The 17566-nt window shown below is 41.1% G+C and overlaps 1 protein-coding gene across 1 annotated transcript in view; it reads right to left on the reverse strand.

Moving 5' to 3' along the window:
• Positions 1-3566: 3566 nt before the first annotated feature.
• The window catches only part of akap11 (A kinase (PRKA) anchor protein 11), a 42684-nt gene continuing 28684 nt past the window's right edge, over positions 3567-17566 (reverse strand). The window contains exons 12-18 of the mRNA XM_063005337.1: positions 13982-14219; positions 7536-7852; positions 6736-6863; positions 5269-6056; positions 5036-5138; positions 4270-4370; positions 3567-4022 (exon numbers count right to left, since the gene is read on the reverse strand). Of these exons, the coding sequence (XP_062861407.1) occupies positions 14052-14219 (168 nt within the window). The 3' untranslated portion in view covers positions 3567-4022; positions 4270-4370; positions 5036-5138; ... (2 more) ...; positions 7536-7852; positions 13982-14051. The remainder of the gene's footprint in view (positions 4023-4269; positions 4371-5035; positions 5139-5268; positions 6057-6735; positions 6864-7535; positions 7853-13981; positions 14220-17566) is intronic.

A 17566-nucleotide genomic window follows, 5' to 3' on the forward strand; every position in this document is an offset into this window, starting at 1 on the left:
ACACAAGTGTGTCCACCCTGTAGCTATTTTTAGACTGCCTTTCAGTAATTTATTGGAATTTCTGTGGACAGGCATACATTTTTCTATTGAATGGATGAAGGTTAGAGCTCCAATGTCTACCGCTTTGGTTAGAAATTGAAGATTCATCATACACTGATCAGCCATAACATTAAAACCACCTCCTTGTTCCTACACTCACTGTCCATTTCATCAGCTCCACTTACCATATAGAAGCACTTCGTAGTTCTACAATTACTGACTGTTGTCCATCTGTTTCTCCACATACTTTTTAGCCTGCTTTCACCCTGTTCTTCAATGGTCAGGAGCTCCACAGGACCACCACAGAGCAGGTATTATTTGGGTGGTGGATCATTCTCAGCACTGCAGTGACACTGATATGGTGGTGGTGTGTTAGTGTGTGTTGTGCTGGTATGAGTGGATCAGACACAGCAGCGCTGCTGGAGTATTTAAATACCGTGTCCACTCACTGTCCACTCTATTAAACACTCCTACCTAGTTGGTCCACCTTGTAGATGTAAAGTCAGAGACGATCGCTCATCTATTGCTGCTGTGTGAGTTGGTCATCTTATAGACCTTCATCAGTGGTCACAGGACGCCGCCCATGGGGCGCTGTTGGCTGGATATTTTTGGTTGGTGGACTTTTCTCAGTCCAGCAGTGACAGTGAGGTGTTTAAAAACTCCATCAGTGCTGCTGTGTCTAATCCACTCATACCAGCACAACACACACTAACACACCACCACCATGTCAGTGTCACTGCAGTGTTGAGAATGATCCACCACCAAATAATACCTGCTCTGGTGGTCCTGTGGGGGTACTGACCATAAAATAATATGGTGAAAGCAGGCTAAAACAGTATGTAGAGAAATAGATGGACTACAGTCAGTAATTGTAGAACTATATGGTAAGTAGAGCTGATAAAATGGACAGTGAGTGTAGAAACAAGGAGGTGATTTTAATATCATGGCTGATCGGTGTATACTGTGCTTTTTTTTCAAATCAATCTTCAATTTACAGCACCATACCAGAAACTGTGATTGCTATATCATCTAAGTCATGTGATTTTCAGATAAACAATGCGTAGTAGTACCAGTGGTAGACCATTTCAGCTAAAACACTGGTTGTATACCCGATAGTCTCTAATTATCCAAACATAAGCTGTAACTTGCCCTCTTAGTGTGTGCAAAGCCATAACCACAACTTCTCTTGATGGACTGCTGCTTATCCACGAGGTCTAAACATGCAATATGTCACCACTTAACGGCTCTTCCTCAGCATTCCGCAGACAGTTTTCTGCTTGTCTTTTCATCGGTTGGGACCTAATTTGACAAGCCACATGGCTGCATTTCTCTTAAGGAACGTTAAGTGAACTGCACAGGCTGAAGAATTCAAAATTGTAGAGGCAGCGCCGCCTTTCTAAGATGGTGATACTGCACATTCATTTCTTACATTATTATGACTGGACATCATACAGCTAAGATCCCAATAGGCAGTTAGGAAAATCCTTGTGATTCACTGACAAATTCCCAAATCAAATCTAATTCCTTCACTCTATTCCTTTCCACAGTATATAAATAGGGCGGGGCTTGTACTTGGGAGTAGAAATCGGAAGAGCAAAACGGAGGACTAATGTAATGGAAGGGGATGAAGGATTGTTTGTGCTATCGCCATGACAAGAAACCTATGAGCTCATGAGTAGAAATCACCATAACAAAAGATGTAAATATCTCAAACAGGCAAAAGCAATAAACTTTTAAGGAATGAGGTGCGACCGTAGTGTTAATTTTGGAATTGCGGTCCGAACAATTCTCCTGACGTCCTGAACAGATCCGAATGCCAGCGCCTCTCATCCCCGGCCTCCCTGCCTGTTTGCAATCATATTATTCAACACGTTTTCAGAAGGGAAATATTGACCTTTAAGGTCTGTAGGGTCTTTATTTTCTCATGTAACCTTTTTCTAATAAACACTGATTTTTCAAAATGACTCAGCCCCTTGGATAAGTCAAGGAACTGACACATGTCTAAGCTAGAGCTCTCCCACAGTGGGACTTTTCCATGATAAACAGGGCCAGGCTGATCTGTCTCAGGGATGTGGGAGAACCCCAGCCAAACACCCAGCCCACAAACATAACCAGGCATCACTTACGGCGTGTTTTCTAAGACATCTTGGATACAGTCATTCAATATTCCCTCCATGAGGTGAAACAATAATCTGTGTAGAATTAGAAGTGAACAGTTCATTTACTCGGTCTTTACGCTGTCTACATATGTCAGACTATGACTGATCCGCCAGACTGTTGAATGAGGTGATTTTTGGTAGTTGTTTGGACTTTTACCCATTATTTCCATCATTTAAATATTGCCAAGTCCCCACCCAATGGATTTCCCTTAATTTATTATTGTGTGCTTATTCAAAGACACATAAAGCCGCCACCACCTCTTTACAAACTCGGCACATCATCATCAACTTGCTTTGCTACTGTAGCCCAATTAATAAGTAAGATAGAAAAATAATCCATTCCATCAGCCACCAAGAACATAGGGCCAATCAACTGAGCTCAATCTCACAGCCTCCAGATGTTAGGGTGAACACATGTTGAACTAGTTAGAAGCCTAATGCATTGCAATTTACTGTAATTATTCTGACACACTAACCAAAGTAGTGGGCAGTATGCATTCGGTAAGCTACATTCAGTAATCAAGCAGAACTGAGAACAAACCCCATTTGACCCACCCATCCTCAGACACTGCTAATCAAAAATGAGATTCAAACCAGAGAGCTCTTTTAAGTGGTGCGCTACCTGAGCACCCTTTTAGCGGTTTTCCACCAAAAGAACCCTGGTTCTTGAACCCGGTTCTGTTCAGGTTTCTTCGAACCTTGGTGTTTTGTAGAGAGCCGACCCGGTTTCCACCAGTTTTTGGAAACCAAGCGTGCGTCATCAACAGTGGGTGTTACATAACGAACGTAAAGAGTAGTAACATGATGGCGGAGCGTGTAGATTATGTGTGAGCATTTGTGCTGCTGTTACAGATGTTCGTTTTTATGCAAAAAGCAGCGATCTAACTATTGGTAATAAGAAGACGTAGACGTGTTTGTCGCAGTTGTTGTTTTCTTTAGTTCATTGACGTGAGAAGTGTTTTGTGCTTCGCTCTCACCGCGACCCTCGGCGCAAATAGCCGATTTGCTCAGCGCTCGGCTTGAGCGATAAAACATCACTAAAGTTCCAAGACACGAACATCCATCTGTGTGAAATAACCATCAAATCCACTCTAAAAGCTCCACATGTATCTGTGTTTAGCCGTATTTACTTCACGTGTGGTGGTTATACAGCTCAGGGTTCTGAATCCACTTCTCGGGAGTTGAAAAAGCGTAACGTGGCTTAATGTACTAAAAGTACGAACCACAAAAACACTAAATTTCTCTCCGTTATTACTGGTTATAAGTGCTCTGTACTGCTGAAACTCATTGCCCATTGTTTTAGTACAACAAGCCACGTTAAGCTTTATTTTTTCCATGTTAAGAGTTGTTCGTTCTGTCTGGGTCACTTTTACCACGTCATATCACAGAGTTCATCTCTTTGAGAATATCAGCGAATATCAGTGACAAACTGGCTCAAAATTTAATCAGGTGAATTTTATAAAGATAGTTTAGCACCAAAGCGATTAGCAGCTTCTCATATGAAAGCACCCAAATCTCTACACTGTGACACGCCCACAGATGACATCACGGTTCGCGCTGAAAAACCAAGTATTCTGTGGTGCCAGATTAACGTGGAAACACACCGAACCGGTTCAAAATCAAGTTTGCGAACCGGAATGGAGCCGGATCCGTGTCGGTGGAAAAGGGGTATTTGTTTATCCTTCTTTGCTTCCAGTTCCTTTCTGCATTTAATATCATTTATAAAAGGTGTTTGGATGGTGCAGGGGTAGATTCTGCCAGCCCACTACTGCTTGGATGCAGGGTTTGAATCCCCAGCAGTGCCATCAGCCAGTCGGGCGTGACCTAATAAATGAGACATTTTTATTACAAGTGAGTCAATATAATATCAATATTTTGTGAAATGTAATATACTGTATACTCATTAACAAATATTTGATTATTAGAAGCCAAATGTGTCAAATAACATCAGAGCTGATTTTGTGTAATCAACATTGTACATAGCAAACAGGACAGCAGCAAGAGCTAATCATGTTTGGAGTGTGTTTGTGTGTGTGTGGGGTCTCACTTAAATCCAAGACCAGGCACTCACCAGACACAGTTGCTTCATCTGTGGTAGGGAAGACTGGATTTGGAGTCACCTACTTTTGGAAGTCACCTTTAAGTTCCTGCAATAGCAACGCATGGTGGCAGCTTGAACGGTAGAGAAATACAAAGAGTATAGATTGTTTCATGCTGTCTGTTAAAAAGAAGTGGTTGTTGACTAAAATACTGGTCTGAATTCAATAAACAAGATTAGGGGCAATCACATTTACCACATTCTATCCGGGCAATTTAGAACATAGCTAAGAGTCCACTTAAATAGCAGAGCAGCTAGGTTTTTAATTACTAGATTAAAGCAGCTAGGTTTTTAATTGCTAGAGTCTTAATTTACATCGTCATATTACAGTGCTTTATTTTTAGGCAAATTTATAAATACAGTTGGGGCGGCACGGTGGCTCAGTGAGTAGCTCTGCAAGAACAGCAAGAAGGTCCTGGGTTCGATCAGGTGGGGCGGTCCTGGTCCTTTCTGTGTGGAGTTTGCATGTTCTCCCCGTGTCTGCGTGGGTTTCCTCTGGGAGCTCCGGTTTCCTCCCACAGTCCAAAGACATGCAAGTGAGGTGAATTGGAGATACAAAATTGTCCATGACTGTGTTTGATATTAAACTTCTGAACTGATGAACATTGTGTAATGAGTAACTACCGTTTCTGTCATGAATGTAACCAAAGTGTAAAACATGACGTTAAAACAAACAAACAAACAATAAATACAGTTGATTTGGTGTAGATGCCTAGCCTGGCTAATGATTCTTGCTCACCTGTTGATTGTTCCGATCATTCTGCCAATGCGGCAAAGCTGCTGTACAGATAGACCTTAACCAAATACACAAGAGCGAGGTGACAGCAGCCAGGAAAAACCCACTGAAGTGGATAGAAGTAAAAACATGACAGGAATCGTGCTCAAAATGGGAAACCATCCTTCACTGAGTAAGTTTTAATGTGAGTAACGTCAATACGATGTTAATTAAATCTTTGTAGAAATAAAACAGACCCAAACATCACGGGCAGCGTGGGTGGAGATACCTCTTCAGACGAAACACTCACCATGCTGTAGGTCATGAATAACAAGTCCCTGATTCAACTTCTGTGTTTAGGTCTGTGAATTCACCAGGCAACACTTGTTTTGTTGGTGTTAAGAGGGATATGATATCATGGTTTGGGCTGAATCATGAAAAACTCTGGGTTGTAGGGGGGAGATTCCAGTCCGAGACTCAAACCAGCCTAATGAAATCAATGAGCGACAGATTGTGCATGGACCACAGAGTGGAACGCCACCTTTGTGAACAGCCCAGAGGGATGGAAGCCGTGAATCTCGCCGAGTACTCTTTAATCAACACAGTAATGAGCTTTGTTATAAGTGCTCATTATATGAACTTCCAAACTTTGACATTCTTTAGACTTTGTGTCAGTACTAAGCCTGCAATTAACACCTTCAGTTCTTTCTATTCATGTGAATCCCCTCCAGACTTGGACAGCACTGCAGACTGATGACAGAATCTGTACGTAGAGCGGGAAAACACAGAGAATTATGGTTCAGGAAGCAAAGACATAGTAAGTTAATCACTAGCTGACAGAAGCTTACAAACTCAATGCAGGTCATCACTAGAAAAATACCAGATGTTGCTGGTTCCATTAGTCCCCGGAAACAAGGTATGAAACACTAGATTGCTTTCACCTTTACTACCTGATGAATGCTATGTGCATAACTCGAATAGCATAACCAAGTGCTAGCAGCATCCGCTTCTTTACATCCCTTTGTGTAGAGTACAGATCTGAACCCTAGGAATACAGATATAATATGCTTACGTACTACATAGTGAGCTACAATGTTCTTTTTTTTACATTATATGGCCAAGTATATGTGGATCCCATTCCTAATTACTGAGTGTAGATGTTACAGCGACACCCATTGGCAAAGTGGTGTACAAACCCCATATCCACTGAAGTTAAAAGGAATAGAATTTGATGCTTGCAAAACACTTAAAGTAAAAAATCAATAAATTAATTCAATCATTAACAAAGCAGAACTGAAAAGAAACCCCATTCAACCGTCCCTCTCTTAGACACTGCTAACGACAAATGAGATTCACTCATTTAGTGGTGGGCTACCTGAGCACCCTTTGTTTATCCTCTAAAACCAATTAACGGTTCCTTTCTACAATAAATATAATTTATAGAAAGTGTTTGGGTGGCTGAACAGTAAACTGGACGCAGGGTTCGAATCCCCAGCAGTGCTTTTAGCCATTCGGGCATCTACATAAAGACATGATTGGCCATGTCTGGGGGAAAGGGGGCTGGCTGAGGCCCTGTGACAGATTGGCGTTTTGTGTGGGGTGTGTTGCTGCACCGCACCCGGTAATTCCAGGGAAACCAGACCCACAGCACCCTTAACAAGATGAAGCAGTAATAATATGACAATGAAATAAAATAAAAAAATTACCAATCTCAGCTTTGCTACCTGTCAGCTGGACGCTTCCTAGCAGGCACAGTTGCCAGTGTCTGGAGCAGGGTGGGAAAAGACCGGACAAAAAAAGGGGGTGAGGTCCTCAATGCTGTGTAAAGACCCTGGTTAGTAGCCTGAGGCGCCTGTACAGAAGTGGAAGAATGTGGAGATCAGCACAAGACTGGCGGGTGAATAAGAAGGGGTCGGTTGAATGTGCATGGGTCGGAGGGAGCTTGTGTAAGGCAAATATACTCTCCTTGGACACAATTGGGGTCCCCTGCAGTGGACTAATTGGCTACACTAAAATTGGGAGAAAAAAAAACAGAAAATGTATAAATAGAACAGTTAAAACATTACACAGTAAGGCTTTCTTTATCTGTAGGTCAGTGGACCACCATATAGCACTTTATTTTCCTATGTGGTTCCTGGCCCAGTGGTTAAGAACCACTATACTGTGTGTCCAAGCTATACAATCTAATGACAATATACAGTACAAACATGCACTGTGGGTAGTTTGGTTTCTTACATCGACCTCAGGATTCTCACATTACAGTAGTAGCAGCAGAGAACTTGGTATAAAAAAAGGTATATTCCACAGTAATAAATATGAATATTATGATGGTTCTTCAAAAAGTTTATGCACTTTAAATTCTATTTATTAAGAATTTTTTCTCCCCTAATTTAGTCGTATCCAATTGCCCTGATTGCGTTACGCTTCACCTCTACCAATACAAACCTCCACTGCTGACTGAGAAGCTTCGCGACTGACACACGCCCCCTCTGACACGTGATCAGTACCGACTGCATCTTTATACCTGCACGAGTCGAGTTCATATGCAGACCAGCCTTGTGCACGGAGATCCACACCCGGGCATTATCTCCCCACTTTGCGCAGGCGCCATCAATCAGTTATGAGGAACCCTGGTCCGGCTTGTCCCATCCCTGAACAACAGCTAATTCGATACAATTTATTCGAGATCCCAGCTCTGGTGCGCTAGCGTGTGTTTTTACCACTGCGCCACCTGAGCGGCCGATGGTTTCTTACATCAAGCTCAGGATTTTCACATCACAGTAGTAGCAGCAGAGAAATTGGTTAAAAAAAGTACATTTCAGGGTTTGGATGGAAACCCACCTATAGCAAAAAAAACAAAACAAAAAAACACTTAATAAATACTCAGTAATTAACATATTACAAGGGTTATTCAAAAAGTTTCCACACTTTAAACTCTATTTATTAGGGATTTTAAAAACAAATGACATCACTTTTCTACAGTCACCTTCAGATGCATTTTTTTCCAGCGTTGTACCAACTTTTTAATGCCATCAGCAAAAAATGTTTTTGATTGAGCGCATAACCACTGATGCATTGCTGCTTTTACATCATCATTAAAGCTTAAAGCTTCTTTAAGCATCCAAAAAGGTGGAAATCAAATGGCGCTAAATCCGGACTATAAGCTCTGTTTCCAACCAAAATATAAAAGTGCGGAAACTTTTTGAAGATCCTTCGAACATGTTGCCATAAATAAAAAACGATTTCACAAAGTTCACATGAAAAAGCTTTATTTTCAACCACAGCTTTAACAGGTGTAGTGCTCTTCAGGCATTTGACGTGTAAACTATTCAGCAACTTCTCTAGCAGACAATTAATATAATCATAATAATTTATACCAACATAAATTATTAAATAGTTTACTTTTCAAGATCATACAAATAAGCAGGAAAAATAGAGGTCAGTGTATATTATAGTGTCTACTTCACTAAAAGATGGGCATGACACTGCACAGTACAAAATATTAACCTTTAAACTCTAATGTCAGATCTGCAGTACACATCCAGCTTTTAATAACAAATAGCAATAGATCATCGATGACATGTAGGAATGTACATTAAATAAAGTCGGTACACAAGGCCAGCACATCTACGCCGTTTACACTTACAGCAAAAGCATATACAATTCCACAGAGTAAGAGGCGGCACTGAAACCCATAGTGTAGATCTGCAAACACTGTACACCTTCAATAAAAGTCAAATATTCCCTTTTTTAAAACTTGTTTCTTTGTCCGTGTATGTTTTACATTTAGAATACCTAGCATGGCCTCCTTCAAAAGACTGTAATGGATGTAGAGCTGATCAAAATCATGTAAACAAAATGCTCTGGTGTGCACTTCCAAAATTACAGTATATTTGGCAGCACGGAGAGAAATAAATGGCATTGCAGCATGTTACTGTACAGCTAACACAAGCAGTCAGCAGCCACGTGCATGAGAAATCATCAGTATGATTGATAGAATACCTTGAACGGAACATCCACCCCCACTTTAAAAGTGATATGAGGAAGCATGAAAGGATTGCGTAGCATGCATTCGTGTTTGTGTGAAACAATAGCTTTGTCCCGCTGCCCAGATCATGTACATACTCCGTTTTTAAATTTACTCATCTACCTGAATTATTCCAAGAGTAAGATGATGAATAGCGGCAGTCGTCCTATCCGAATTAAACACTAATGTCACTGGTATGGCAAAATGGTATTTTAATTGATATACTTAGTAACTAGAAGGGGTTTTCAACCTTCGCCTGGGCACGTCAAAGGTGATGACGGGTTAATTAGGTTGAAATGTGCACGTCATTGTACAGAATGAAGATGATTACAACAGCACGAAAACATTCAGTCATCATAATAACCTAGGGGCTGATGAAAGGTCTTTATTTGTCATACATAAATATACACATGTACAGTACAACAAAAATATTTTTCCCGCATGTACCAGCTCATCTGGAAGAAGGGTCAACCATTGTACAGTGTCCCTGAAGCCGAGAGGGTTAAGGGCCTTACTCACTTTAAACCACTACTGCTGGGATCCATGGTTTAAATCCCCAGCTGTGCACCAGCGCTAAGATTCTGAACACCTCGGTTCGAATCTCGGCTCTGCCACCGATCGGCTGGGCGCCGTCTAGCAAGCACAATTGGCAGTTCCTGCAGCAGACAATAATTGGCCACCGTGTCTGCTGGGTGGGATGACCGGACTACATGGGAGGAGTCTTCAAATGTGTATGGACCCTGTGCAGAAAGCATGGGCAAAAAGAAGGGGTCTGCTAGGACTGCGCATGGGTCGGAGGAGGCGTGAGCAGCAATATACCCTCCTCAAATGCAATCAGGGATCCACAGCAGCGGAAGACAAATTGACTAAACCAAATCGGGAGAAAAATGGGAGAAAATACATAAATTAATAGAAAAAAAGCCACTACTGCTGGGATCCATTTAAATCCCCAGCTGTGCACCAGCGCTGAGATTCTGAACACCTCAGTTCAAATCTCGGCTCTGCCATCGATCGGCTGGGTGCCGTCTAGCGGGCACAATTGGCAGTGCCTGCAGAAGACAATAATTGGCCACCGTGTCTGCTGGGTGGGCTGACCGGACTCAGTGGGTGGAGTTTTTAACCGCTGTTTAAGGACCCTGGTTAGCAGATAGAGACATGTGCATAAAACATGGGCAAAAAGAAGGGGTCTGCTAGAACTGCGCATGGGTCGGAGGAGGTGTGAGCAGAAATATACCAACCTCGACTGCAATCAGAGATCCACAGCAGCGAAAGACAAATTGACTACACTAAATCTGGAGAAAATGCATAATTAAATAGAAAAAAAGCCACTACTGCTGGGATCTATGGTTCAAATCTCCAGTGGAGCGACTATTAACATACAGACATGATTGGCTGTGCTTTAGGGGGATGAATTGGCATCCTGTCTGGGGTGTGATTCCAGACCCACAGCAACCTTGACCAGGATGAAGCAGTGTTAAAATGACAGTGAATGACTGCATATTTGGTTTATGCTATAGATCTGTCCACAAAAGTATGTTTTTATAAACATAAATATATGAGGGATCTTCAAAAAGTTTCTGCACTCTTATATTTTGGTTGGAGACGGTGAGGGTGGGAGGAGTAGTAATTGGTCGTGTCTGAGAGAGCTGAGAGAGGGTTTAGCTGATATATGGTATAATCTGATTTCCACCTTTTTGGACGCTCACAGAAGCTTTAAGAGGAAGAAGATTCTCATGTGATGATGATGTGAAAGCAGCGGTGCATCAGTGGCTATGCGCTCAACCAAAAACATTAAAAAGTTGGTACAAGCGCTCAGGTGGCACAGCGGTAAAACATGCTAGCACACCAGAGCCGACATTTCAAACTCAGCCATCCGGGCTGGGTGCCTACATAAACAAAGATCGGCTTGTTGTTCATACAGGGTGGGAAGCCGGATAGGGACTCGCTTACGACCTCTGCTGGCTGATTGATGGCGCCTGCACAGAGACAGGGTCAGAGTGCGTTGATCGGGGTGTGGCTCTCCGTACACGGAGCTGATCCGCATATGAGCTCACCTAGTGCAGGTGAAAAGATGCAGTTGGCTACTGCACATGTGTCAGAGGGGGCGTGTGTTAGTTTCGTTCTCCTCAAATGGAGCGGGGATCGGCATCAGTGTAGAGGAAGCGTAATGCCATCAGGCAATTGGACATGCTAAAGTCGGGAGAAAATGCATATACAAAATATATATTAAAAAAAGTTGGTACGACGCTGGGAAAAATGTGTCGGAAGGTGACTATGTAGAAAAGTGATTCTTAATAAATACAGATAAAAAAAATGTGGAAACTTTTTGAAGAATCCTCGCAGATCAAAAATTTATAGGGGACAAAGTGTTTCGACATCTAGCTCGTTCACAAGTATAGCTTTAAGCTTTATTATACAAAGCAGCCCAAATATCTTTGATGGAAAGACATTGTTAACTACATGCACTAGAACAAGACTTTTTGCCTGACACGTGCTGTTTTTTATGAATTATGGACTAAAGCATGTGTGCGCACGTGTCCCATCATTTATCCAACAGGGAGGTGCACAGCAGGCAAACAGAAGGGGATAGCAGGTCCAAACAGGTTCAAAACCCCTGACCTAAATGTTCGTGTAAACAATGTGGCTTTAATATTTAAAGTTTTTCACAGTTTCATACTATTTTAAGAATCTAGACTTGGGAAACGCTACCTAGCCATTCTTTGCTAAAGTGCAACCTTTATGAGGAGTGCACATTAAAGTGCAGTCTGTAAGGGGCTTCGGGAGCGTGGGAAAGTTTGTGGTGGTCAGCTTCCTGCTGGAGTGAGAAACAGCACCAGAAGACGTGAGGAGTGTGTGATTAGTAACTGAGTTATGGAGTAGTGGCCGATATGGTTCAGAAGATTGTAGGCCACCACATTTGTGTAACTCAAAAGATATATCTGTTTCTGAGAAGATAATTAGGGCTGTCACGGTTTCAAAGTGTTACTAATTTTTACATGAATGCAAGTTATTAATATACCAGTTGAAATAAAAAGCGGGCGTGTATATTTTTTTCTCCAATGCATTCGGCAAACTCTATTCTGGACAATGAAGTTGTTTAGTAGTTTTAATTCATTGGCTACTATGTGTAATTCATTGGTTATTATGTTTTACACTTTGGTTTCATTCATGACAGGACAAGTACCGTAGTCACAGGTTACACATCATTCATCAGTTCAAGTTTAGTATCAAACACCATCACGGGCAATTTTGTATCTCCAATTCACCTCACTTACACGTGTCTGGACTGTGAAAGGTTGAGAGCCACTCTCCCACTCAGACATAGCCATCATGTCTGTGTACATTTACATTTTCAGCATTTAGCAGATGCCTTTATGTAAAGCGACTCACATTACAATTACAGTATACAGTCTGAGCAATTGAGGGTTAAGGGCCTTGCTCAAGGGCCCAACAGCAGCAACCTGGCAGTGGTGGGGCTTGAACCAGGGACCCTCTGATCACTGGTCTAGTACCTTAACCACTAGGCTACAGCTGGCCCTGAAGTAGACGCCTGACCAGCCAATAGCACACATATTCGAAACGCTGTCCCTCCCGATCACCCTGTCCATGTTCCCTGAATAATAAGCCCAAAATTCTAGTACTATTTTATTTGCAGGGGACTAAGGATCCTTTTTTACGTTCACTCTACTTCAGAAATGAAGAAATCTTTTTCAGTGCTGTAAACAGAATTATGAGCTGAGTGTATTGTTACACCACTTTTTTTCCCCCCCACTGTATTTTTGTTACCGTGACAACCCTATGGCCAATTCATATATAAGATTGTGTAGAGAACATAAACAACATTTACAACCATATCGTCTGTCGGCCTTTCTGTCTGAAGCAATGTGGCGTACGCCATAACAACGTATATCAATTTTACTATTACACTTATTACAGGAAAACTAACACACACACACACACACACACAAGCTCGCTTTCGTGGAAACAGTAAAACTGCCCACCGACTACGATTCAAGCTTTCCTTTATACTACAGAGCGGGTTTGCCTGTAGAGCAGCTTGTCATTTATCCTCTATTTAAAATACTAAGCATCTACATAACTTAAATCGTAATTTAAAAATAAGCTTTTCTGTTTGTTAATTTAACGGTTTGGCAACATTATATTTAATACGTTTTATTATCAAGTGCATTTGATGAAATACATTGTAATTGTTTAGGAATTTCCTTTAGAAGACAGGGAACATCTGAGTGTATAGTGTAAGATATCGTTTCCGTTTTCTTTCATTCTAGTCATACAAAAATATATTTACATATATGCGAATTATGCTATGCTAATACTTCTGCATCAGGATCGTACATGCTTAGTGCCATCCTGAAATAATACATTTCAAAAACACAAGGTGTCATGACTGAAGTAAAACCTGTGACCTGTATGTCAGGCGACATCACTGGGATGTTTGTGTGAGATATGGTGTATATGTACTCTGCGCTGTCCTAACGGTAGCACTTGTTTAAATTAAATAATTGGCCTATATTAATTTGTCAGTCTGAAAACTGCATTATCAGTAGTGATAAGAGACGCTATGAGAGGGGAAATAGTTCGGCTGGCTGGTCCCAACAATGTGGTTATTATCCCATGAGACAGAGATGATCTAGTGTTCCGTTTTGCTCTGGGGATTCCCCTATGCTGAGCAATACCCATCACTGAGTCCTCTGTCTACTGCTCTAGCACTTAGGCTGAGGGCGTGGATGCGGAACAGAGATCGTGCAAACGATAGCATATTATGTGTGATATGCAATATCAAATGACAGAAAAGAAAAAAGAAAAATACCTTCCATCAAGACATGCAAAGCAGTCAACACACACACGCACATCTGCCTGCCACTGGCCGGACTTTGACCTTTACCTTTACACATCGATATGAAAGTGACAGAATTCTTCACCTTGATACAATGCCGATAGCGCTCGCTCAAGGTGTTTTGATCACGAGTGTAAGCAGCAGGTGAGTGTGGTCTATGGGTGTTCCAGGAGCCAGTGAAAGAGAGACCTGCGGTCCCAGGCGGGATGCTCAGCATGTGCTTCCTCCTCGGACGGACACTCCTCATAGTATCTGAGCAGAGCCTGAAGGAGTTCGGCAACCCTCCACTGTCTCTCTCTGAGCCTCTGGACTAGACGCAAGAACTGCAAGCAAACCACATAATAGTCATGTTTAGAGGACATTTCTTCAGTTATTACTGTCATTAGGATAAAAAGAATCTATACAACAATAAACTGTCGTTTCAAATCATTTCTAATATTTTCTTTCAATTTAGCAACTTCCAATTCCCTAATGCAAGTCTTCTGCTGAGGGGAGTCGCAGACTAGCATACACCCCTTCTGCCAAGTGTGAAATAGCAGGCTGCTTCTTCACACCAGCCAGCAGTGGATTCTCCCAGAAAGCCATACAGCATAAGGAGAGTCACACTATGTCATAAACCATATGCCATATCCATGGCCACGCCTGTCAGTGCCTCGTCCAGACAGCAGAGGTCACATTTTTGCAAAGCCAATAAGGATAAAGAAAATAATCAGAAAATCCACATGCACTGTAAATAAACAAAACTAAAATAATAATGTCAGATTTAATGAACGGCTTTAAAAATAAAAATAACAATAGTGTATCCATTAGCTTTCACATACCACCTGGCCAAAAGTAAACACCTCTTTCAGATGGATGGATTTAGCATTTACCTGGTAGGTACATCAATTTCTATAAATTGCATACATCAAGTATAAAGCTATATAACTATAAGTAACAAGTATAAAACTATATACAGGTATCTATAAGTATCAAGTATAAAACATTATACATATATCTATAAGAATCAAGTATAAAGTTATATATCTATAAGTATCAAGATTAAAACTACAGTATATACAGGTATCTATAAGTATCAAGTATAAAACTATATATCTGTGAGTATCAAGTATAAAGCTATATACAGGTATAAAGTATATAAGTATAAAGTATACAGGTATTTATCTCTAAGTATAAAGTATAAAGGTATATATCTATAGGAATAAAGTATAAAGCTATATATCTGTAAGTATAAAGCTATATATCTATAAGTATAAAGCTATATGTCTATAAGTATAAAGTATAAGGCTATATATCGATAAGTATAAAGGTATATATTCATAAGTATAAAGCTATACATCTTTAAGTATTAAGTATAAAGGTATATCTCTATAAATATAAAGTATAAAGCTATATATCTTTAAGTATAAAGCTATAGATCTATAAGTATAAAGTAAAAAGGTATATTCATAAGTATAAAGTATACAGGTATATCTCTATAAGTATAAAGTAAAGAGCTATACATCTATAAGTATAAAGCTATATCTCTATAAGTATAAAGTATAGAGCTATATATCTATATGTATAAAGGTATTTATCTCTAAGTATCAAGTATAAAGCTAAGTAATATCTATAGAGAATCAATGACAACAGAATGGGTCAAATTAAATCTAACAAATCTGGTTTTGAATGGTACCAAAGCTACCATAATGGAAAAGTAATGACCAGAAATTATTTTGGCTGAGTTTGTTGTAAAAAAAAAAATTATTAATTGCACTTTTGAGATAAACTGGAACGTTTTCACCCAACACTGGTGCTTGATCATGCTTTTGTGCTTGAATTTAAGTAAATTGTTGTAGTGAATTTCGGCTGTTCCTGTCAGGGGTCACCACAGTGGATAGTTCATCTCTATGGTTGATTTGGCACAGCTTTTACACTAAATGCCCTTCCTGGCACAAGCCTCCTATTCACCCAGGCTTGGGACTGGCTATAAGGGTGCACTGTTATATGTCCACACAATGGCTAGAATCATGTAATGCCATGTGCCTTCTATATTTGAGAGCCCAGCCTGGGATTTAAATAACCAGAACTCGGGTTTTAACCATTAATGAGTTCTTGCAATCATGAACCAGAATCTAGTGGTAAGCCTGGAGGATGTTGGGACCAGCTCTAATTAATTTCCATGGTTTTGGATAAGATGTTTAACAAGTACTTACAGAAGGGATGTTTGATTGTCCACATTCCTTTGGCCATGTACTGTATGTTAGGATGAAGAAGAACGTTCCATTTCACATTAACAAAATCCGACTTCTTTAATATATTTTCCAGATTAGTTTTTTTAACTTTCCGGACCGCCATGATTTTTCTTGCTATTTTAAAGGTCATTAACTGCATAATGAGAAGTGAACATGTGAAACGTGATATGCATTAGGGAGGCAAAATAGAACCCCTGTTAGAACCCCTGATTCTGGAGCCTTTTATAACACATTGGGGTTCAGAAGCAAGAAAAAGTTTGTATACCTTTTGGAATTATTTGTTGTAAATTACTAAGTCGTAATAATACAGAAATATTGTCATAACAAATAACACACCAACAATTGTGTCATTTCAACACTGATTACTACCACAGTTCAGGTTAAAAAGAGCATTTGAAGCATTTATGCAGTAACCGCTACGTTATGAGTGGATGTATGAGTGGATGGGTAGGTGGGATGAATGGATAGGTGGGTTGAAAGTTGGATGGATTGGTGAGGTGGATGGGTAGGTGTAGTAGATGGATGGGTAGGTGTGGTAAGTGGATGGGAGGATGGGTGGGTGGGGTGAATGGATGGACAGGTGAAGTGGATAGATGGATGGGTAGGTGGGGTGAATGAATGGATAGGTGGAGTGGATGGATGGGTACATGGGGTGAATGGATGTATGAGTGGATAGGTAAATGGATGGGTGCATGAATGGATGGGTGAATGGATGTGTAGGTGGTATGGATGGTTGGATGAATGTATGGATGGAAGGATGGGTAGGTGGGGTGGATGAATTGATGGATGGATAGATGGGCTGACGGATGAATGGTGGGTTGAAGGATGGATGGATAGGTGAGATGGATGGGTAGGTGGGGTGGATGGATGGAATGGGTGGATGAATGGATGGGTGTATGAATGGATGGGTGTATGAATGGATGGATGGATAGATGGGGTGAATGGATGGATGGGTAGGTGGGGTGGGTGGTTGAATGGATGCCTAGGTGGAATGGATGGATGGATGATGGATTGATGAATGGATAGATAGGTGGGGTGGATGGATGGGTAGGTGAGGTAGATGGATTGACGGATAGGTAGGTGGGGTGGATGGATTGATGGATAGGTAGGTGAGGTAGATGGATTGACGGATAGGTAGGTGAGGTAGATGGATTGACAGATAGGTAGGTGGGGTGGATGGATTGATGGATAGGTAGGTGAGGTAGATGGATTGACAGATAGGTAGGTGGGGTGGATGGATGGATTGATGGATAGGTAGGTGAGGTAGCTGGATTGACAGATAGGTAGGTGGGGTGGATGGATTGATGGATAGGTAGGTGAGGTAGATGGATTGACAGATAGGTAGGTGGGGTGGATGGATTGATGGATAGGTAGGTGAGGTAGATGGAATGACGGATAGGTAGGTGGGGTGGATGGATTGATGGATAGGTAGGTGA

This window comes from Trichomycterus rosablanca, chromosome 12 (genome assembly GCF_030014385.1).
Source record: "Trichomycterus rosablanca isolate fTriRos1 chromosome 12, fTriRos1.hap1, whole genome shotgun sequence".
Lineage (NCBI taxonomy): Eukaryota > Metazoa > Chordata > Actinopteri > Siluriformes > Trichomycteridae > Trichomycterus > Trichomycterus rosablanca.